Source organism: Chenopodium album, chromosome 14, assembly GCF_948465745.1.
Source record: "Chenopodium album chromosome 14, dcCheAlbu1.1, whole genome shotgun sequence".
NCBI classification, from domain to species: domain Eukaryota; kingdom Viridiplantae; phylum Streptophyta; class Magnoliopsida; order Caryophyllales; family Amaranthaceae; genus Chenopodium; species Chenopodium album.
In genome coordinates, this window is record NC_137847.1 from 5518475 (window position 1) to 5542373 (window position 23899).

General features: G+C 35.8%; 3 protein-coding genes across 4 annotated transcripts; 1 reads left to right on the forward strand and 2 right to left on the reverse strand.

Annotated features, from left to right (window-relative positions):
• Positions 1-12: 12 nt before the first annotated feature.
• On the reverse strand, positions 13-3007 carry LOC145579937 (uncharacterized). Its single transcript, XM_081637245.1, has one exon. The coding sequence runs from the start codon at positions 2711-2713 to the stop codon at positions 167-169; it is 2547 nt and encodes an 848-aa protein (XP_081493371.1). The 5' UTR covers positions 2714-3007; the 3' UTR covers positions 13-166.
• A 1532-nt stretch (positions 3008-4539) lies between these two features.
• On the forward strand, positions 4540-10823 carry LOC145579938 (adagio protein 1-like). Its single transcript, XM_081637246.1, has 2 exons — positions 4540-5129; positions 8478-10823. The coding sequence occupies exons 1-2, from the start codon at positions 4897-4899 to the stop codon at positions 10099-10101; spliced, it is 1857 nt and encodes a 618-aa protein (XP_081493372.1). The 5' UTR covers positions 4540-4896; the 3' UTR covers positions 10102-10823.
• A 2342-nt stretch (positions 10824-13165) lies between these two features.
• On the reverse strand, positions 13166-21101 carry LOC145578693 (AP-5 complex subunit mu-like). 2 transcript variants are annotated; one of them, XM_081635988.1, is made up of 8 exons: positions 20958-21101; positions 20629-20781; positions 19078-19386; positions 17933-18225; positions 16886-17775; positions 16160-16216; positions 14341-14388; positions 13166-13447 (listed from the first exon to the last, which is right to left on the reverse strand). In XM_081635988.1, exons 1-8 carry the CDS (start codon positions 21044-21046, stop codon positions 13376-13378), a joined length of 1911 nt encoding a protein of 636 aa, XP_081492114.1. In that variant the 5' UTR covers positions 21047-21101; the 3' UTR covers positions 13166-13375. The 2 variants fall into 2 exon arrangements, with proteins under 2 accessions (XP_081492114.1, XP_081492115.1); XM_081635989.1 differs by lacking the exons at positions 20629-20781; positions 20958-21101 and having other exon boundaries at positions 19073-19380.
• Between the last annotated feature and the right edge of the window lie 2798 nt (positions 21102-23899).

The following is a 23899-nucleotide window of genomic DNA, read 5'->3' on the forward strand; positions in this document are numbered from 1 at the left end:
CAGCTTGATAAAGCTATTAATTTCTTATAAAAGAATTTTTCATCCTATTATGAAAAAAATCATGATGAATCTCACTTATCTGAATTACAGTGGCTAAACAAAAAGATAGCAAAACTGAGAGACAGGACATCTGAAATTCCCTATTATACAAAATTACATCAGGAAGCTACAGTTCCTCGTCCTGCCTAATGCGAGATATGAGCCGATGCAAAGATTGATCATCAAAAGAGTTATCCTTCTCCTTGATTCTGGAAACAAAATCAAAAGCTTCTCTATATTTGTTAGCTTTACAGTAACCATCTACAATAATCTTATAAGTCAGCTCATTAGGCCAACAATCATGCTGAATCATATAGCTTATAACTTCATCGATCTCTGAAAACATCCCTCGCCCTGCATAACCAGCCACGAAAGTGTTGTAGGTGACTATGCATGGGCGTATACCTCTTGTTGTCATCTCTGACATAATCTTTATTGCTTCCTGCATCAAACCTTGCCTGCAAAATGCTTTGATGACTGTGTTATAAGACACAAGATCAGGTTTTCCACCACTTTTCAGCAGGTTTCGCAATACCTCATCTGCCTTCCAACATTCCCCAGCTCTTGCATACATATCCATCAAGCTATTGTAAGTTATTAGATCAGGCTGCAATCCATTCTCTTGAATCAAGTGCATGATTTCTTGAGCACGGTCATACATTTTGTTCCTTGCATAAATTGAGAGCATTGAATTGAATACAACTAAATCGGGCTTATACCCACTTTTCTGCAACTCCTTGAATGCCCTCTCCATACCGGGCAGTGCTCTACATTTGAAATTTGCAAGGACAAGGGTCCTTAGAAGCATCCAGCTGGGAAAAATTTGGCCCTGATATATCTCTGTTTCAATTCTTTGTATGCCCTTCACGTTCCCTCCCTTCGCATAACATTGAATCATTGAGGAGTAAGAGGTGTCATTAGGCTTAAATCCCTTGTTATTCATATCAAGCATGATTGATTCTGCTGCATGCCAATCTCCCTTTCTAGCCAACGCATTCAAAAAAGCATTGTAAGTAGTGACACATGGGCTAAATCCTGCTTCCATCATCTCCTCAAATATCTTGGTAGCATCAATTCGTGAACCACACCGACCATATGCACTGATCAAAGTGTTGAATGTATCCCGGTCAGGCTCAAAACCACTACGCTTCATCTCCTGGAAAACCCGATTCACAAACTTCTCCTTGCCAGTACTACCACACATTGCAAGCATCGTGTTCCATGTGATTCGATTAGGGGAGCACCCGGTTACCTTCATGTCAAACAATATCTCTATCATCTCTTCTGATCTTGACTTCTTCCCTAGCATCCCGAGGATAGAATTGTAGGTACAAACATTAGGAACACAACCAGAAACCTTCATATAATTGAACAAAGCCAAAGCCTCATCAACCTTTCCAGCTTTCCCATATGCATCAACCACTGTAGTATAAGTAATTGCATTCGGCATTATCCCTTTACGAGTCATTGTATCTATCACAGCAGCTCCTTCTTCAAGAAACCCCGCCCTCACATAAGTAGCAACAAGCTCATTATAAGTTACAGAGTCAGGAGGACAGCCACTCTCCTCCATTTCTTTCAAGATATTCAAAGCCTCAGAGTAAACTCCGGCTTTCCCAAACACTTGAAGCAAAGAGTTATAAGTAACAGTTCCCGGTTTATAACCCTGTGATTTCAACTGAGCAAAGAAATTCCTTGCTTCATCTAACAACCCCTCCCTACCACAAGCAGAAATCACAGTACTACAAGTGAATTCGTCGAATTTAAGCCCTTTACTCTTAATCTCATCTAGAAGACACAATATCTTATCCCAAGACCTACCCATCTTTCCATAAACATCTAGCATTACATTATAAGTAACCAAAGTTGGAACTAGACCCTTCTCCTTCATGTTCTCAAAAATCGAAACCGCCTTCTTATACTTGCCAGTTCGAGCATAAGCATGAAGAATCGAGGTATAAGCTCGAACATCTAATGTATACTCTTCAAGAGGAATAACATCAAACAATTTAACTGCAACAGTATGCTGTGATTCCCTACCTAAAATCCTAGCCATTAATTCAACAACCTGATAATTCATCTTTTTATCTTGTAACCTAACATTCATCAAACCCCATTCAAACAACAAAACAGCCTTTTCCCAATTCCCCAAAACATCTAACCCCTTCAATAAACTGATTAAATCAGCTTCTAACAAATCAAATTTCACAGAATCAAAGAAATCAATCAAATTACACAAGGGTATTCCCAACATAGAATTCAATAACAACTTACCCTTATCAGACAAGAAATCGAGTGAAGCAACACCATTCTTACCCACTTCATCCGCCACCATTCGAGTGGCGGAATTCGAGGTTATGCAATGAAAACCATTATGATTGAAGGAGTTCAGAGAAGAAAGTGGCAAAGAGGGCAAAAGGGTAGTATTGGAATTGGTGAATTTAGAGAAATGGGTATTGGTTGGAGTAGAAGAAAGATGAAGAAGGTGTTGAAGAAGAGAATCAATGGCTAAAGAAGGAGGAGGGTTTTGGGATTGAGAAGGAAGAGGTAAAGTAGTAGAGCTAAATTTCAAGGCTATATTTGGTTGTTGTTGATGATTTTGTGGGTGAATTGGTTTTGGTTTTGCTTGTTGAATTGGTAATGTTGGTTTGTTGGGGAAAATGGTGCCTTCCATTGAAGCTAAACATGTAAAGATTGAAGCTTTATTTTAATGGAAATGGAAGAAATGGAAGAAAATGAAGAAGAAGATAAAAGGGGCTAAAGTTTTGTGGGAAATTGAGTGAATTGGATAAGTAAATAAGCGGTTTGAAAAGGGAAGAATGTTAGAAAGAAAGAAGATAACAGAAAGAGAGAAGAGGTCACCATTAAAAGAAGATTGGGAGTAGTTTTTCAGTGATTGTGCACTTGTGTGCATTTGCCTAACCATAAGATCTTTTGAGATAGATGACAAGAATTGAGAAACTATCTACAAGTATTTTTTTTAAGATTTTTTTTTTCTTTGATAACAACCATAAGCAATTGTAATCATTTTAGAAATTACCGCTTACAATTATTTAAAAAAAAAAATTACAACCAATAATTTTCCAAGCATATGACATTTTCCTACAAAATACAATGACGTCGTAAATTCTTCTTCTTCTTCAATTCTCATGTTCAATTGCAGTTTTTGTCTACAAACATTAAAATCGGTTTAGGGAAAAGTGTTATGCTATTGTGGAAGATTCGACATAATTCAAGATTACGAAATTATGATATATATGCTCGATCTATGATTACATCCAGTTATTTAGAAAGCCATTTGAATTTAAGGAAAAGACATATGAGTCATAATTATTCACAGCAAGAATTCGTAATAAATTCTTAACAATAATATCAATTTTGGTACTAAATTACTAATTGAAAACATAATACATGAATTAATGCAAATTACCCCTAATTTCGTAAATTAATCACTAGATAACAAATCCCCAATTTCAGTTTAAAACCTAAAATGATGAACACCATCTTATAATTGACCCCAATTTCATAAACTAGGTACCTAAATGCTTGTTTTGTTTTGCATAATGTTGATTTCCAATTAAGAAATTGAAAATTTGACAAACTTTTTTTAAAACCTAATAGTCCAAACATCACCAAAAATCATAAACTTAGTGAATCTACATGATCATGATTAGAATATAAAGGTGATCACGGGGGCAGGACAAAAAATTTAACTAAAACTGGATGTTTAAATTGCCCAAACCCAAAAAAGACAATTAAAAATCAAGTTAGGCCCGAAATTCATGTCCAAAAATTCTGTCTAAGCCCGTCAATTTTTCAGCCCAGGTCAAGGTCGGGCTAGATTTAATCAAGTTAAGGATGGACCAATCAAAATTTCAGTTGAATCCAAGAATTAAATTGTCTCAAAAGCTTACTATTTTCCAGCTACATTTTCCCAACCCTAACTGTTAACAACCAACCTAACCTGATCTATTCATACCTAACTTACTTAACATAAACCAAACTTATCTTAAACTAAACCCAAAATGATACACCATCAAACTAACTTATCCTAACTAAACTGGCCTATATCTAAAGTAAAATTTACATTGACTCATAAACAATGCAAAATGATAAACAACCTACCTAACCTGATCTGTCCATACCTAACTTGACATAAACCAAATTTATGTAAACTAAACCCAAAATGATACACCATCGAACTAACTTGATCTAACTGAACTGACCTCTATCTAAAGTAAAATTTACATTGACTCATATTAACCCGACTCAAGTCGAAGGGTAAGCAAATAGATACTCTTGTATTGACCCATATAAACTTCCCCCTTCCCCTCCCAAGACCCCACCTAAAAAAGAAGTTAGAAAGCCAAAAAAAATCAAGTCTTTGTAGTCTCTAGTACTTTTGTACTAAGTTCCTACAAATCCCCAAGTACTAAATAAACAAGGTTCGCTTATCTAGCAAGCGTTAAAACTAAAAAGACGCAACCCACAAGAAGAAGAACAAAACACAGAAACAAGACACAACATAAATATTTTTACTCCTCAAATTATAATCACCCAAAAATCCAATCTTTCTTTCATTTGCTCAGATATTTTTGTATCATCTCATCATTCTTTCTCTCTGTACCTCGTTTTTCTTTCTTCTATACTCACCGAACTTTTCACCCAAAGATCTCTATCTCTCTTTCTCTTTCCTATCCACTCATCTTTAATCTTCTTCTTCAAACCCTAATCATCCCCACTTCCCTTTTTCCTCTGCATTTTCAAAATTCCCCCTTTTTTGATCTTTCTTTTCTGGGTTTTTGATGGGGTAACCTAGTTTTAATTTCAAGGGGTTTTTGAGAAGAGGGATACAAAATGATGGAGTGGGATAGCAGCTCCTCTGATGATAGCGGAGATGAATTTGAAGGATTTTTGCTTAATGATGGAGTTGGTTCTGTGCCTTTTCCTGTTCAAAATCTCCTTCAAACGACGCCGTGTGGTTTTGTTGTTACTGATGCTTTGGAAACTGACCATCCTATTATTTATGTTAATACTGTTTTTGAGATGGTTTCTGGATATCGAGCTGAAGAAGTTCTTGGTCGAAACTGGTAATTCTTCAATTTTTTTTTTTTTATGTATTTATTCTAAAATGGAGTTAATTTAGTGATTTAATTGGTATTCTTATGATTTTTTGATGTGGGGTTTTATGGGTTTTTGCAATTTGTGGCTGGAATCATTGTTTTTGGCAATTTAATGTCATTTTTTCAAGTGGGTGTTTGTAATTTGTTGGAATTTTGATGGTAATCCTTCTAATAAATTATGAAGAACATAATATGTAATTATTTTGTTTATTTAGTAAGTAATTGGTATTTTTATGAATTTTCTGATGTGGGGTTTTCTGGGATTTTGCAATTGGTGGCTAAAAATGTTGTTTTTGGTAATTTAATGTCATTTTAAAATTTGGGTTTTAAACTTTTTTTTGTTGGGTTTTTGTAATTTTCTTGAATTGGTTAGGTTTGATGGAATAAGAATAATTATGAAAATTTCCTTTTTTGGTATTATGTCTCCAGTTAATTATCTCTGGTTTCATAGCTTGGTTACTTTTGAGGTATACATAAAAGGGGTAATACTTGGGACAAATTGTTGTTTGTGATATCATAGGAAACTTTAGAATATTGTTTAATTAGGGTTTGATAGTGTTATGTATGAAATATGAATGGTTGGACCTTTGTTTCAATTGAACTTTCCATCAGCTGATCATGGATGACATGGCTTTGGTTTGTCCGGTCTACTCTGTGGCATGGGGTTCGTACCAATAAAAATAAACATAAAATAATATCGTAACTTGAGCTAGGCCAGCTCAAGCTGGTCTTTAATTGGAGCATATTAATGCTCAATGACTTTAGGCTAAACCTTTACTTAATCAGCTCTAAATCACTGTTTGTTATTGTTACTTATGAAAGATAACTGGCATGCTCTACCACGATTTTCATTATTATTATTCGCTGTTCTTGAATGGAAACTATATGCTTTGATGTCTGTAGCTCAGCTTTAAGAATCCTGCCCTGCTGCAGCTGCCTCTTAGTCTGAAACTTGTGGGGCTTTATTAACTCTTTATGTTGAGTATACTGCTTGCTAGCTTGCTCCCTCTCTGTTATTTCTTATTGAGATGCTAGGAGCTCTATTGGAAAATAGTTTAGGTGAATATAAACTGAAGTTTTTGGTGTTGGATATGACCTTAAGTGACTGAAGTTTTGGAATTGGACCTTATGTCTGGGAAAGCTTAAACTTATTGGCCTAAGTATTGCTTTATCAGCCTGTATTTCTATCTTCAGTGTAGGCTGAATCTAAATGCCGTGACTTGTGTTATGTTTTGGCCACTGGCCCCCAACCACTTTAGTTCATGCATGCTATTGTATGATGACTGCACTTAACATGCACCTGGTAGGCTGGTACTATATGACAATCTATGCTTATTGGTTGGTGTATGTGCTTGCACCTTCAATTGCCTTAGTTTTAACATGCTGGATATCTGGAATCTGCATGTGATTTGGTATATACTTGTGAAATGTGATAATGAAATTTGTCATCTTACTCCTACATCACATCAATGTTTATTTCTAAAAGGGTATTCTTTCTTTTTAATTTTACCTTGGGTTGTAGGTGTAGCTTTCTTGTACCTGGTGTGAATTTATTTAAGTAACCTTTTATAAGCAATTGCTTCTTTAGGAAAAGAGGTTAGGTATTCTTGCAATAAGTTTGTGACTTTAGGACACAGTCACTTGGTGTTGTGTTGATTCTTATTTTATGTTGTTTCTGTGGATATAATGTGGTGAATGTATGGATTTTTGGATGGGGGTATGAAGCATGATAATTTCTGTACAGAATCAGTATCAAGAGTTAGAATGGCGTTTTTATTCTTTACCATGAGTTGGATTGTTCCTTTATGTTGCATCAGTGCTAAAACATCATATTTGGTCATAGAATGAAATTCCTCATCTTTTAGTAGCCTCAATATAGTCATTGAGTAATAGTTTGTTATCTCTCTCTTGCAATTTTTTAAAACAACTGACGTCAAGTGATGTTAAATCTAGCTTTAGGAGACCTATTACATCTTTTCTTTGAATAAATATTCAGTTCTAGTAAGATAGCCCGTCCTACTACTTCTGAATTATCTCTATGCTGATAGACTGTATACACTGACACGCACAAACATAATGGGTGCGTTCTTTGCCAGGATCATTACTATGCGAGCTTTGCTCTTTTATTAAATTATTAATTGTCTGACTCGTACCATATGAATTTATACCTCATATTTCCTTCACCAAACACCCACTTGGTCACAAGTCTGCGGCACACACATACAGGTTGTTGTAATAGTGAGGCTATGTTGCAGGACGAATTCCATTCAGTCACCATGTCTTTCTCATGCTGTTTGTTTAATACTTTTTTTTTTTAATTATTATTTTTATTTTCCCTTCATGCTTTCATTCACCATACTCACCATGGTGCCTAGTGCTTTATGCTTCCATGGCAATGGTTATATTGAAAGAAATGCAAGTGATCACTCTCTGATAAGCTATAGTATGTAAAATCACAAGTAACTGAAGTAATCATTCAATTTTTGTTAAAAAAATCTGCAAAAGATATAGCCATACTGGATATTAAAATCTCCATCTTAATTTGTTTGTTTAATTTTTAAAACCCTGCATTGTCATTTTCATGTCAATCTGCAAATGAGACATTACTCTTGTTATCAATTACAGTACAGTACAATTGCTAGTATGTTAGAACTCGGAAGTGTGTCAAATCAAACAATCATTATGGAGCTAATCATCATCTTGGGGCTGGGAGGCAAATCCAACTTTATACAATATCCTAAAGTTTCGGGTGTCTCTAATGATTTTTCCCCCAGCATTAACCCCGAACAAATTTCCTTTTTTGCACCAATTGTTTAAGAAGTGTTCTGTAATCCCATGTATGTGATAGCAGTAAGCAGTTCCTTGTCTCCTCCAAAGACAAATGTTTGGTGTTCGACCTGACTATTGCTGCTTTTTTTTAGTACTTCCATCCCAATGAGCTTTACTTTTGCCTTTTGGGCGACTGTTCATTTCCATTATACAATTATGTTTTCATTTTCCCTCTTCATCCATATATCTCTCTCCTTTTCTCTACGCTATTTCATTCTTGATTTTTTTCTCTACCCACTTTCAACTTTTAAAACTGTATTTAACTACTGTTCTCAATCTGCATGTCAATCCCAAGTGAAGCTCATGTTGTGGTGGGGGTGGTATTAGGTATTACTGTAAATAATAATTTGATTAATAGGCACTTGGAGTTTTAGTATTCTGGACGTCCTCTGTGATCATATTTTCTGCAATTAAACTATTTTTATTGTGCTATTCTGTTTATGATAGAGAGGATGGATGAAATTGACTCTGTATGCTGCTCTGCAGTCGTTTTTTGCAATGCAGAGGTCCATTTGCTAAGAGAAGACATCCTTTGGTGGACTCCGCTGTTGTTGCAGAAATAAGGAGGTGCCTTGAAGATGGGATTGAGTTCCAAGGTGAATTGTTAAATTTTAGGAAAGATGGCTCTCCTCTCATGAACAGATTGCGGCTGGTGCCTATATATGGAGATGATGAAACCATTACTCACTTTATTGGAATTCAGTTATTCTCAGAAGCTAATGTTGATCTTGGTCCACTTCCTAGCTTTACAGCAAAAGAGTCCATGAGGTCATCTGATCTATATCGTTCCAGTCTTTCATCATTTCAACCTTTTCAATCTCGGGAGCAAAACATGTGTTTTGAGGTTTGTGGGTTGTTTCAACTGAGTGATGAAGTCCTTGCTTTGAAGATATTGTCACGGCTAACGCCAAGGGATATTGCTGCTGTGGGTTCTGTCTGCAGGCGGCTTTATGAGCTAACAAGAAATGAGGATCTTTGGAGAATGGTATGTCAGAATGCTTGGGGTAGTGAAACAACCCGCGTTCTTGAGACTGTTCCTGGGGCAAAGCGACTTGGGTGGGGCCGGCTGGCTAGAGAACTGACTACCCTTGAAGCAGCTGCATGGAGGAAGGTGATTGTTGGTGGTGCAGTGGAGCCATCACGTTGCAACTTCAGTGCTTGTGCAGTCGGTAATCGGGTTGTCTTGTTTGGTGGAGAGGGGGTTAACATGCAGCCTATGAATGACACCTTTGTGTTGGATCTAAATTCTAATAACCCTGAGTGGCGGCATGTCAAAGTGAGCTCTCCACCTCCAGGTCGTTGGGGTCACACTCTCTCTTGTGTAAATGATTCAAATCTGGTTGTTTTTGGTGGTTGTGGAACTCAAGGCCTGCTTAATGATGTTTTTGTCCTCGATTTGGATGCCAAGCAACCAACCTGGCGTGAAATTTCTGGATTGGCTCCTCCTCTTCCTAGATCATGGCACAGCTCTTGTACACTTGATGGGACCAAATTAATCGTGTCAGGTGGATGTGCAGATTCAGGGGTACTGCTGAGCGACACCTTTCTTCTGGATCTCTCATTGGATAAGCCCGTGTGGCGAGAAATTCCAGCAGCTTGGTCTCCACCTTGTCGTCTTGGCCACTCATTGTCAGTTTATGGTGGGGAGAAAATCTTGATGTTTGGAGGTTTGGCTAAGAGTGGACCACTTCGCTTCCGTTCAAACGATGTATACACAATGGACTTGAGTGAGGAAGAGCCATGTTGGAGATGTGTTACTGGAAGTGGGATGCCAGGTGCTGGAAACCCTGGAGGCATTGCTCCTCCTCCCCGGTTGGACCATGTAGCTGTGAGCCTTCCAGGTGGTAGAATTCTAGTGTTTGGTGGATCAGTGGCTGGTCTGCATTCTGCCTCACATCTGTATCTACTTGACCCTACTGAAGAGAAGCCAACGTGGAGGGTGCTAAATGTACCCGGTCGACCCCCAAGATTTGCTTGGGGACACAGCACTTGTGTCGTTGGGGGCACGAGAGCTATAGTTCTTGGTGGTCAGACAGGAGAAGATTGGATGTTAACTGAGCTATATGAGCTATCCTTAGCAAGCAAAGTTAAACTTGAGGATCTGCTATAGGTAAAACATCAGCATCATTTCTTCCTGGAAGTAATAAAAGATGAAGGTTTTGTCGTTGATTATACGTTTCTGTTCAACAGCCAAATTTGCTGTTGTGCAGACTGCAGAAAAAATTTGTCATCGGCTGTCTCAGCCTCAGGTGGGGTACTCTTGGGCAAGCTCTGGGTTTGCGTCTTTTGTCAGATTGACTTCATTCCAGGTTTTGATTTTTGGGGTTTGTATGAAGTTTCACTCTGAAAATTTGTGAATCATTCTTCCACTTTTTACTGCAGATCTTTTAGGTGGGTTAGTTCCTATAGTGTAGGTTATCAGTTTGCTATTCTTGTTCTAGATCCTGTGTTTTTTTCTCCTCCTGTTTGAGGTCTGTAGTAGCCGTCTAGGATAATGGGCAAAAATAAAGGTTTAAAAAAAAAAAAAAAAAAAAAAAGGTAAATGGAAAGCGGGTTTGCATGTATATAGACCCTGTAATTTACTGCTTTTAGTATGCATCTGTAGTGAGAAATACACTTCTGCTCTCTAATTATCGTACAAAGATCAATTTCTCTTCAGGTTTATACATACTGCAACTGAGGAGGTTCTGATGAGAAGCTGAAGCCAAAGCCCGGTTTTATTACTGCAATAGATTGATTTTACTATATATTTTTGTTCTATTTTACTGCTAAAAATCTATCTGAAGAGTTTTCTCATTTCATTCACATATTTCTAATTTACACATCTATTCATTTTGTGGTGTGAGTCATCTCACCTGCTGATATTTTTTCATTTTTGTTATGCCTTAAGATTTTTATTATAGCCTGTTGTCATTCTCTTTTCTTTTATTCCAGTTAAGCATTAGAATTTTAAAGTTTGTTCAGGTGATACAATCTGAAATACTTTGCAGTTAAGATTTGAGTTTATGATATAATCACACGTTCATTTCATGTAATTATAGCTCAATATATGTACTTTTTAGTTGATTATAGATCTACCCAAAACCCCAAAAATGGTGTGTTTGGCAAATTAAATTTAAGTAGCATCTCTTACAATGGTACCTTGTGGTCCTTATTGCTCCATGTTCATGTCCACTCATGGTACAATGGTACATTGATACCATACTCATTGCAAGTGGGCAACAATTTGTAAATTAGATGATAAAAAGGGTTTGGTAGACTTTGTTCTTTTTGACCCATTATAAACAAAAATAAATTGACATATTCAAAAGAAAAAAGAAATTTCGTATAGAATAAGCTCAAATAACACAAGTGCTTCAAAATAAGTTTAATACATTAAACTCAAAACATATGCGAAGCATTTAATTGAAATGAATTGTCTTTTTTTTTTTTTAGTAGTGGGAGGAAAGAAAATCCTGATTAGACCTTAAATTTTCACTGATTTCTAGGGTTTAATTTTCAAGCCAGACAATTTGATGAAGGTAGAAGAAGAAAATCTATACACCCAAACATCCATATTACCAAATGAAACAATTAGCGTAAAATAGTAAATATCGTATTTGTTAAAATAAATTAGGAAGAGTGTATGGTATACAATAGGCTAAGCTTGGCACCGATAGTACATAAAAAGTAAATTTTACAAAAGTTTGATAAAATTGGGGTTAAACACCTACAAGCTATCTTTGAAAAGTGATTGGAATCTCCTATCCTTTTTCACTTCAAAGTGGTCCTTTATACATGTGTATGCATCCCTTGGTGGTGCTATGGTCCATGCAAAGCAAAAAGCTCAGTGATGTGGCTCGGAGGATTCCAGGAGAAGAAGATTCATGCCCTTGATGTCTTATATAACTCCTGTTATCTTCCCTCAAAAAACCGGATTCAAAGAAGCCTATCTTCTTTGGTCTATCCGAGAATTTCGACTACTTGATCTATTCAACAAAAAGAAATGCATTATCGTTGCTTAAGCAACATGATTTCCCACCAGACTTGCACTCCAACTTACCAATGTACCGGGATTCGACCTGAATTTAACAGGAACTGATGTTCATTTTCTTTAGGCGCGCATATGTTGTGGTGAAATATATGCAAACTTATGAAACTTAAGGCCAAATATATGCAAACTTATGAAGATGCAAGAAAATTGACATCGACGGAATAAAATTAGTTGTAAGAATTGGAGTACAAGATTTGTACAGGAGCATAAAGTAATTAATTGATGTGCCATGACAAAAAGAAAGGAGGAAAAGAAAAAAGGGGAGCACTATGTTCTGATGCCATTTAGCAAAAAATAATGAAATTTTATTTGAAGAGGCGAATTTATCAAGTATGGTACACCCGAATTTTTGATAAAAGGCATAATGAATATACAATTATTTTGTAAAGAACATATAGCTGTTTTGTAAAGAATATATAGCTGTTTTACAAAGAACATCCAACTTTAGGTTCTTTTTGTATATCTAAAGAATATCCATAATAATACGTATTAATAAAGAACGTGATAATATAATGTAATGAACATTATTTATATTCACCCACCATAATCTAAAGACAAAATTTTAAGAACATTTCATACTAAACAACGAATATTATGTCACAAATAAAAATACCTTACACTGACAATTAAACAATATGGAGATAAAGATTCTTTATAAAATAGAGTCAAGCTCATTGTTAAATAATAGCTTTATGTTTTTTTTTTTTTTTATATCTTTTATGTTCTTTTATTACAATCATTACATTTTAACAATATGTTCTTTTCACTTTAAATATATGTTCTTTACAATTCTAAACCATGTTCTTTTTATTTTAACTCAATGTTCTATTCACTTTGACTAAATATTCTTTACATTATACAAGGTTCTTTTCGCTTTTTTTTTTTTTTGAACAGATGTATCATGCGCATAGTACATCCGCCTCCATGAACCATTGATTGAAAAATAAGACGATTTTAGAAAAAAAAAAATTGGAAAAATGTCCTTTTTATTTCTTCACTTTCTCAAGAATATGAGAAGGCACTTTTGGGACTTACGTGGATTTCCCCAGATGCCCAAATTAGCTGTACAAAATTATCCTTTTTTTTTTTTGAACGGGTACAAAATTTTCCTGCATTGTCATAAACAAGGGATTCCTGTAAGTAAGATCAGAGAGCAAAGATTTCTCATTAGTCGCTAGTCATCAGCGGCAATTGCCAGAATATACAACTTTTCATTGTAGCACAACAAAATTGATTAATCCCAAGTAAATCTCTCCTCGACTGTATACATGCATTAGAACTCCGCCAGTAAGCCACGAGCAACTTCGCCAAGTATGGTAGGTTAAAAGAGCAGTTGAGCTTTAGTCCTTGCTCAAGCAGTAGGCATGGCAGCAGAAGGGCATTTACCCAATGTATTCCACAAAATATAGTCCCCTGAAGTAACCTGTAAAGTTGAAACATGCTTCACATCAGTCAATCAGATAAATTTTGGGCAAAGGAAATTACCCTCTAAGAAGGGGGGAGGGGGGAATATTGATATAGAAGTCTAATGTTTCATAATTTTGTTCAAACATGATATATGCCGACCAAATCGCACAGACGAGTTGCCTCCTCAATTGTAGCTAATTAGCTATCCTACATAGTTTACTAATGCCACAGCACATAGAGATGCCCCAAATCGAAGTGCCACCGGTCACCGTCAGTGCCATAAATAACTGTGGTCCCAAGAATAAGTAGTGCTTACATAACAAAGTATTTACAAAAAGGTTCAGTGCCTTGAGTCTTATGACTCATCCGAAAAGACACACAGCAGCGAACCCCAAAAAGCCAAAAGGCTCCTTTTGCTTTTTTTGGATGTGAAAACCAAGAGCAACTAAAGCTTACAAATGAAGCAAGAAAGGAAGCTCATACACTATCCACATCTACAAAGCATCCAAGACATACATGCTCCAGGGAGCATAGCCAATAATAGTTAATTTGGAAATAATTCAAGTACAAGAATATGCTAGAGACGATATCTTTATTGCACACTGATGCAAGCAACAGGAGGCTAAAACTGAGTGTGGGGAGAGGCGGAGGTGTTCTTTTATCACACAAGGATGAAAGCAACAGAAAGTGCGAGTGTATTTAAGGAATGATTAAGATTGATTGCGCAAGGACACAAGCAACAGAAGACTAAAAAAAGGAATTATCAAATGCTATATACTTGACTCATAACAAGTTCCAAGTTTCAATATAATGCAGGAAACAGATCACCAACACAACAAAACCTTAGGCCAAAAATAATTGAGTGTTTATATGTGATATTATAATTACAATTTTAAACAGGAAAGTTACCTGAGTAGAAAACTCAATAGGCGCTTTAACAGCAGGATAGATGTTAACCTGATGCAAAGCATATAACAGTATAAGAAACAGATGCAATCCACAACTTGATCAATGAACCTACAAATAAGAGATAAACTAGGACGGGATTGACTACATCAACAAGACACTACAGCAAATCGACGCAGGTGGAGAAAATTGCAAAGAGAGAGGAGATTCCAAAATTCAATGTCAGTCGTTTGTCCTGAAGTTGTCATTAGAAAAGTAATGAAAATTGCTTCTAAGAAAATCAAAAGTTTAGTCCCTGTATATGGAAACAAGAACATGTTGAATGGTCTAGTAATTTAAATGACAGGTAAACAGGTAGGGTACATTTGATGTTAGATGATTTTGATGAAGTGTGGTGTTCGCCCCTTGGCCTTGATTGAGGGAGCCTTCTTAAAATGATTTCTTGCCTTTGGAACTTAGCGGGTATGCCCTCTATTTTATTTTTATTTTTATTCTTGTATATAATTAAAATTATTAATGATATATAAATGTTTTTTCCTAGAATAAAAAGCTGTCAGGACTTGGAGCTAGAGGGTTCAATACTCAACCAACAAAACAATGGGAGAGCTAGCAGCTACCAAAAGCAGTACATAACACCATTTTTATACACTCAGATACATAATACGTGCTGTGTCTGGAGATATAAGCCGCATGCTATTTTGGTATGCCCATAAGAAGTCAGTTAATAAAAAAAAGAGAGAAAATTAGGATACTCCATGACACCCTCATGTTAGTCATGTAGTCATGTGAAATGAGTAAGGGGGAGAAAGAGAGGAAGTGACATATCCTGTGTCAGGAGACATAAGTTGCATGCTATTTTGGTATGTCCATAAGAAGTTGTCAGTCCAATAGTAACAGAGAAAAATAGGATACTCCATGACACCCTCATATGAAATAAGTGAGGGGGAGAGGGAGGAAGGGACACAACTATTTGTTTAGTTCAGTGGGTTCATAATAAACCCTTTATTATGATAGTTTGGCATAATGTGACAATTATTTATGGATGGTGAGAGTAGAATGGTCATTTCGAAAGAATACATAATCAAATAATCTCCAACTATATACTCTTTCTCCCTATATCTCATTTCAATGTAACTCATTGTCTAACTACCAAAATATTAGAAAACAAAAACACTTAATATACATACTTGTTGGTAAGTATGTATATCGGACTTACCATTATTAGTTCACACTACTTGCCCAAAGATATATGTCAACCAAAACCCATATTATCTCATATTAGGCCATCACTGATGGAATTCTATCTCCAACAATTACATAATCATCTTCATGCAACCAAGAAAGTTAAAAATAATATAGGGAATAAATCACTGAATATAATTATATAAATATCAAATGAATCCTCTTGCAAGTCCCAAAAGATTCCCACGACAATTCCCCATCCTCCTCTTCTCTTCCGCCCAAAAAAAGAGCATAAAGAATGATGGAAATCTGTCTGGCCTTTCAAAGAGATTTGGTTGGAACCTTATTTTGGTGAGAAGGTTAAGGCAGTGATGGTTGAAAATCACCAATTACCATGTCAGTTTGACATTGCCATGATGGTTTAGTCAGATCACTTGAGTTAGTATCAAAACTATATAATTCATAGACGGTTTAATTTAGTGCTCAGTAAATGCTAAGAAAATTTTTGATCAATATCTTTTGAGACCTGAAATGGAAGTCCTCTTAATGAAACACTTTAATACCCTCGCAAGATATTATAGCAGCAACTCAGCAAGACAAAATCTGGAGCAAGTAGAAAGAGACAAAGCTATGAACTTACATGTTTTGTATCAACAGACATTCCAGATGACGAAGCCCCAATGATTTTGAAGGACACCTGAAAAAACATGAACCAAAGAAAAGGTAAGATGATATGCCAAGCCTATCTGATCACACATCAGGGGAAAAAAAAGAGAGTCAAACACCAAATCACAGGACACCAATAAAATTTTATTAATAAGACTGTCTTTACACATTTGGAGTGGCCTCTATACTAATAAAGTATTAAAACTGCATACATCCAACCTTCCTGACCCACAGGTGGGAGCCTGTTTGAAGGTTGGGGTAATGTTGAATTGGGAATCGGGAACTGACTCTCCATGTTTATGAAACTTGTCAAGTCTCTTACTTTAAATGGAAGACAACAATAAGAAAGTTAAAAATATAACATCCACTATAAAGGGAAAGTAGGAATTACTTAAAACTTCCAAATGGCAGAACAAAGACCTGCTACACATGTAGATCTTATGATGTGTCTATTATGTATAAGTATCTCCTAAGCTTGAAAATTCATGTTGTTTGATTAAAATTTTAAATTTAGAAAACAGCTACTATGACGACAACAACAACAAACAAAACCAAAAAAAAAAAAAAAAAAAAAAAAAAAAAAAAAAAAAAAAAAAAAAACCCAAGCAGAGTATTACTGCGGGAAACGGAACACGGTAGAGAGTCAATTAAAAATAGGCACCAGTGATATTCAAGAATCCAAAAAAGTTGGGTTATGTACCTTAGCATAGTCATAAGCCTGCCAACAAAATGGTTCTTCTAAATCGATTGGTGGCAGATCTTTTCTCATCTTTTCTTCCAGAAACTCCTCAATATTAACACCGTTATTTGCATTCTCCATTTCTGTATCACTATCTTCATCATATCTTGTCCCTCTTACTGAGCCAAGAGATTTTTGTGTCTGTAAGCGTGCAAATTTAACAGTTCCTGGAAATGTTGCCTCCACACTCTTTCCTGAAGCTCCCCTCCCACTTGCTATAATTTTCCACTCAATTGAGTGATCTGTGGAAGACACAGTTCCAATAGATGGTGTCCCACTGAAAGAGACTACCTTTCTTCGAGGAAAGGGCATTGTAATAGTACAAAATTCCATTGCAAGTGGAGCCTTATAACCATCCATAAGTCGTAATTTGAATAAAAATGCACCTTCATTTTCTGACACCATGGAGAGCTGGTAAAATCCCTTGACCGGAGGTCCAAGGTTGCAGTATGTCAAGTAACGCATTAAAGTGAAATTACCAAAAGGCGGTGAAAAGACTAGAGATTGCTTATCAATGCCATGCTCTGGAACTTGAACACATGGATGGAATGACAAAACCTCAACACGAGAGTTGTTCAGGCCTGTCAAGGGAAAGGAAACATCAGGTAACCCCTCCAATTCTGCTCGACAATTAACTTGGCCTGAGATCGAAATGCTATCAGAGATCTCATCACGGTCATACATGGAAGCATTAATTGTCTCATAGATAGTGAACAGAATTCTCTGCTTTCCTCGGTAAAGATAGGGCTTCCAAGCTGGCTGCTTGACATCTGCAGGGGGCACATCTGTGGCAGAGAAGCCACTCAGCCTGATAGCTGAAAGATTGGAGTAGCTGAGATCCAACAGAGTACCTGCGTTAAAGATATACGAGCAAGTAGTATAATTATAACTTTTAATGGATATAATATATAAGTACATGTCTTTCCTCAAAAAAAAAAAAAAAGATTTACTTGTAACTAGTATCATATCCATCGTCAAATGAAGAATAACATAGCAAAAGATACCAACCAAAGGGCATTGAGCTGCTGATGAAAGATTGTAAAGCATCTTTTTCCAGTGGCCTGGAACCAGCTTTTTGAGCATCTGACAACACAGAACCAGCTAGAGAAGCAGGAGATGCAGGGGAATTGGGGACTGATGCAGGAACTGGTTTGCCTCTTGCAGAGATACTTGATATCCCAATGCTTCCGGTGAGGGAATCAAGCAGCCCTCCTACTGATGGTGATGCACTAACAGCTATCTCAGGTTCAGCAAAATCCCCCGTGATTATGTCTCCGATGACATGTGCAAGCATAAAAGCCCTAACATGTTCCAAGTAGACTAGTCTCAGATATGTATGGATATCAGTTTGTAACAAAATACTCGTTTTCTAGCGGCAGGAAAATGAACAGAGAAGACAAATAACAGCTTTTTTTTTTCTTTTTTAATCTTTAGTATCTGAAACAGTAAATCATTTGACTTGGTGACAGTCAGTTACAAGACTTGCAGCCAAATCAAAATAAAGTAATATTCTTTCTGAAATACACTGACAGTACCTAACAGATTAAAATCCCAAGAATATGAAGAGAAACCAAATTTAAAAGCTTTTACATATGTCTAAAAGATACAAATCCAGATAAAGAATTAGGCCCTCTTTAGTTCACCTTAAAAAAAAAAAAATTCACTAAAAATAATTTTAGTTCAGCAAAAATAAGTTCAGGTTAGTAAAAATAATTTCAGTTCAGCAAAAATCAGTAACTCCAAAGAAGAAATATAATTGAGAATCAGTAAAGATAATTTCAATTCAGCAAAAATAATTTCACTTCGGTAAAAATAATTTCAGTACAGCAAAAATAAGGTGAAGTGAACAGAGCCTTAGCTTAAATAAGATTTTCATGGTATCTCCAAGAACGAAAGAAGCCAAAAACATTCATTCCAAAAATGGCCAAATTTACCAGGGTCGAATTTTCCTGATTTTTGTTAAAGTTTATCTATAATTTCAAGCTTGGATAATGTGAAAATTTTCTCAAAATGATTTTATTTTTGCACATGGTGCCACAAATTATAGACACTGTAATCAAAAGAGCAATTGAGGGCAGAATATCTAGTAAAATAGGGATGAGAAAGATGCTTAAAGTAAAATGGTACTAATTTCAGAAGGTAACATACCATACCCTGTGATGGAAGGGAGATCGAACAGTAATGAGGATAAATTTGGGTCCATGCCAATAGCTGTACCACAGTCTGATCTCTTGCAAAGTCCCTCGTATGCTTTCACATGCTTTGGCTCCACTAATGGCAATACCAAGATGCAGTATGGTCCCTTCACGTGAAAAACTAATGGCCATAACATGTAGCCCTCTCCTTCTTCATGGTCAATATGGAGACTTATGATGTGGCGCACAATAGGATCATCAACCCAGGAATCTGACCCCTGAACTGATTCAGCAACACGTATGCCAGAACCACGAGCAGATCCTTCCCTGTTACAGTACATTTAAACTAATTACATCATCATAAAGACCACATGGTGAAGCTTTGTTAAACAGACAAATCAGAGGCACTGAACACACAGAGCTCATTATATAGCATAATAGAACCACTCACCCTCACATGTATCAGACTTATCAAAACAAATTCAAAATTTGAGCTAATGCACAAGAAGAAAAGCTTATAAATAAACGCAGCCAAATACATATCCCTACACACATGCACACAAAACATAGTTGCACACACAGAACAATGAGATAGAGAATTAGAGACAGTGAGGATCCCCAAGGCAGAGAATACTACAAAACCTTTATGTTTCTTCTGATGAATACTAGAGCATGAATTAACCCCTATTACGTTTTCCACAATAAAAGGAAAAAAAAAAAAAAGAGTATCCAGCTTCATCACTTTAAATAAAGTTAAGTTACAGAGTAATCAAATGTTATTGGAAGGGGTTTTTTTTTTTTTTATGAGTGTGCGCGCATGTGTAGAGAGAGCCAAAAAGGAAAAATGATATTGATGGGATTTAAGCTTAAGTCGTGGGTATTAATGTACACAGCTACCAGTCTACCACCACCAAGACTTAACCGGCTAAGCTAATCCATACCTATCAAAGAGAACAAAAAAACAGTTGATAGAAATGCCTCTAATTAAGCTTCCCTAATATTATTTTGCTAGCACTTGCATATGCCTTTAAGTGTAGTACACTAAAATCCGTTTCACTCCTTACCAATGAAATACTTATTATACATGGCAGTTTCAAGTTTAGAATCTCTTAACATTCTCCTCTTGATTGTCTCCATTTAATAGCATATGTCAAAAGTAAATTACTTCTTATGCATTTACTTCATTGCTCTCCTAAACTATTTCTATTATTCATGAAAAGTCAACTAAGAAAATTTCAGTAAGATAGGAGCAATTCATCATACGCCGTGTATCTGTTGACATTTCCCATTTCCATAGGCATCGATGGACATGTTTCTTCTTCACATGACATTTATCATATAACATGATCACAATAACCCCGCATATATTCAAACTTTTTTCCAAATTTCATTTCCTACAAGTCAAAATCTATTCAAACAATATCTTATTCAGGAACTTCAATACAACTACCGCATTTCATTTATCGAGTTTCAACACATTTGAACCAGATAATGATCACAACAATCATAAAACTTCTAAGCAACACAGCATAAATTCATCATCATCAATGTATAATTTAGTTCAAAAACCTCTTCCTTCGATTGGTAAACGCCTCGGAAAACTCCGAATCGTTGGGAAGCGAAGTCGAAACAGTAGGTTTATCATCATTGTTAACATCCACAACTTTCTCAGTCTCCGATTTGCAGGCAGCACGCCATCGGCGCTCAACAGTAGGAAACCTCCTACACAACATTCAAATCAAATTGTTGTTAATCGAATTGAAAATTTCGAAATTAGGTTAAACAACGACGAAATTGACGATTAAACACACAAAATAATCGATAACGTTAGGGTTTACTACAAAAGTAAAATTGAGCTACAAAATGATGAAAATGGAGGATAAATGAAGACTGATAACCTGGAGAAGACGACGAAATCGACATTGTTGAGAATCCAAAGAGCTCTGATGTTGCACTTGCTGCTGATGTTGCTCGTCGTCGTCGGCATGATGAAGAGATTGATGTTTGAAGCTGTTTTGATTTTCAGTTGATTGTTGGGGGTCTCAAATTAGAAAGGGGGGATTATTTTTTTTTTCTTTTAAATTTTTGAGTCGTATAGCGGTATAGAGAGCCCCCGTAATAATCCAGAATTGATCCCCAAATCCGAATTAGCCCAAAAGGTAAATCGGGTGGAACACCAAAAAAAAAAACAAAGAACATTTACTCGGTAGTCGGTACTACCAAATCATCAAGTGACGTAGATGAAATTTGATACACGGTCCATTATAACTTGATCACTACACGCATTAGTCTGTATTATTTTTATTGTAGGTTTTTAACCCTCATTAGCATTTGGAAAAAATACGAAGTTTGTGATTCTAAACATCCTATGTAATTTTAAGTAATCGTGTGTCAAACTAATACGACTAATTATTGTCACCTATCTTTTCAACATATATAAGTGAAGTACACGAGGATATAGGAAATGGAGGGAAGGTTAGTCCCTTCATTTCCCCCCAAGGCCCCAGATGGCTGGGTTCGATCCTCATTTCCCCATTCTTGTGATAGGGTGGGGTGACACCCCTCGTATCTTACTAATTAAAAAATTATATATAAGTGAAGTACACATTGTTGACTCCCAATGTTGTACTACCTCCGTTTTTTTTAGTTGACACGTTTTGACTTTAGCACTATTCACACACCTCCTTATGATCGTGTTTTGTCCTTTATACGTAATGAAAAATATAGTCATGTGGGATTTTGTTAGATTCGTCACGTTATATACTTTCAAAATATCAACTTTTCATAATTTTTGCTTATCAATAATTAAAGATATTAATGATTGAATAAGTGCATTGACAAACGTGACTAAAGAAATAGTGGAAGTATATTTTTTTTGATAGGTAAGATGAATGGATCTAACGGGCCAAAACCCCTCACGGGTCAACCCAACTCGGGTTAGCAGGCTAGACAATTTAGGAGAGTGGGGGGAGGGGAGGTAAGGGAATCCCACTCCCCAAATTGTCACTAGTGGGGATTGAAACTCTAACTTCATGGTCGGAAAGTGCCCTCCTTTCCACTAGACCAAACTTAGCTTAGTTCCTAATGATAATTAGGCTATTGTGTTAGCAGATGAAATTAAAATATGGTATTATACAATCCCTTTTTGTACTAAGAATCATTATTGTTGTACATGAGTTCGTTGGTATTAGGTTATGCAAACTCTCATAATTCACCATCGTCCATGCTTATTATGGTATTGTTTGGAAATCAAGAACTTTAATTGCCATAATTACTCATGCAAGTCCTATGAGTGTTTAGCTTTTTTTTTTTATTTTGGTACGGAGAAGGCCCACCTATCGATTCAAAACCTCTCATATATTAACCCTATCAGGTTAGCGTACTAGATCTTTAAGAAGTGGGGAGAAACAGTTAAGACATTTCCACCCCAATGTATCTCTAGTGAAGCCTAGGTAATCCCACTACTTCATGGTTGTGAACTTGTGATATGCAAATCTTTCTACATAACTTCAAACAATATAAAATAATTCCAAAACATGTGCCACACAAATTAAATAAAGTTTACTCTCATAATTCTAAGAGAGTTATTAAACATAATTCCAAGAGCATATTCATGAAAAAAAAAACACACACACACCAAGGGCATTTTCCAAATGACCTTGGATTATAAATTCAAGTTCCAAAGCATAAAAAAGTTTGGGCATAAAATCTAACAGCATTTGAAATAAATTAGCCCACAAAACTCGATCGAGCATAAGTAAAACTAAGCACACACTCTTCTTTAGGTGGCTCTCCTTCCTTCCATGCATTTGATTGCTTGAGATTCTTCCAAACATTTTGAAGACTATGAAGTGTCATTGTTGTTGGAGACATCAGTGGATACCCTTTTAATATAACTTCTATCTACATCACATTAATAATTTACTAATGTTAAATCATCTCATATGACATTCATATATAGTATATATGTTTAAATTATAATTATATAATGATGTATATATGCTTTATAATATGCCATTATACCAAGATCATAAGCAAGATTTTACATATTTCACAATATGGGGTCAAACTTGAAAGCAAGTTTTTACCGACTAGTGACTACCCTGCTAACTTTATGTCGACATGAATGAACTTACTTTGTCCTGATGAAATTGATAGTTTTTACTTTTTATAAAATTTAGCATATATATCTAAATTGGGGTGTGTGTTAACATGTTGTATTGTCATGCACTCATTTACCAATAAATGTTCTAAGCTATTCATTCTTTTGCTTTAGGAACATTTGAGTGTTATATGTAAGAGCTTACATAATTAGCATATTTATATTATTAATTAGTTATGCACAACTAATTCTAGGATGATTGCAATGCAACTATACATCTTATGCAATCTTTTTTTTTTTTTTTTTTACAATCATTTATTGTTAATTAGTTCATATATCCTACTTATTGCTCAAATGTAATTGTATCATGTATAGTATAGGTATATCTCAAAGGTATGTACAACAATAACTATGATTTTTTTTTTTTTTTACATAGTAAGGTCAATCAGGTCCCAGTCGAAAACTCCTAGAAACCTAGCTATCAATGTCCTAAAGGGGTTATGGGGTAGGTTTTGTTGCTTATTATGAGGATCATACCTCGCACCTTGAGGATGTGAGGCGACCTCTTCTACTATTACACCAAGCGGTCTCCCTCCTAAAACAATAACTATGATGTCTAGCTATGAATGAAGTTCTACTTGATCAATGAATTTAAAAGAAGGTAATAAACATGGCATACCTCTTCCTTCTCCAGATTGAGTTTGGTTGCAATAAACATCTGGACTTTATCAATTGTTA

What these genes read in the sequence shown, in the direction of transcription:
- LOC145579938 (XM_081637246.1), top strand. Translation starts at nt 4,897, where the DNA reads ATGATGGAGTGGGATAGCAGCTCCTCTGATGATAGCGGAGATGAATTT. An exon ending in GAAGTTCTTGGTCGAAACTG is followed by an intron (nt 5,130 to 8,477) that starts GTAATTCTTCAA and finishes GCTGCTCTGCAG; the next exon opens with TCGTTTTTTGCAATGCAGAG.
- LOC145578693 (XM_081635988.1), bottom strand. Translation starts at nt 21,046, where the DNA reads ATGCCGACGACGACGAGCAACATCAGCAGCAAGTGCAACATCAGAGCT. An exon ending in GATTTCGTCGTCTTCTCCAG is followed by an intron (nt 20,782 to 20,957) that starts GTTATCAGTCTT and finishes AATGTTGTGTAG; the next exon opens with GAGGTTTCCTACTGTTGAGC. An exon ending in GATCTCCCTTCCATCACAGG is followed by an intron (nt 18,226 to 19,077) that starts GTATGGTATGTT and finishes GGAACATGTTAG; the next exon opens with GGCTTTTATGCTTGCACATG.
- LOC145579937 (XM_081637245.1), bottom strand. Translation starts at nt 2,713, where the DNA reads ATGGAAGGCACCATTTTCCCCAACAAACCAACATTACCAATTCAACAA.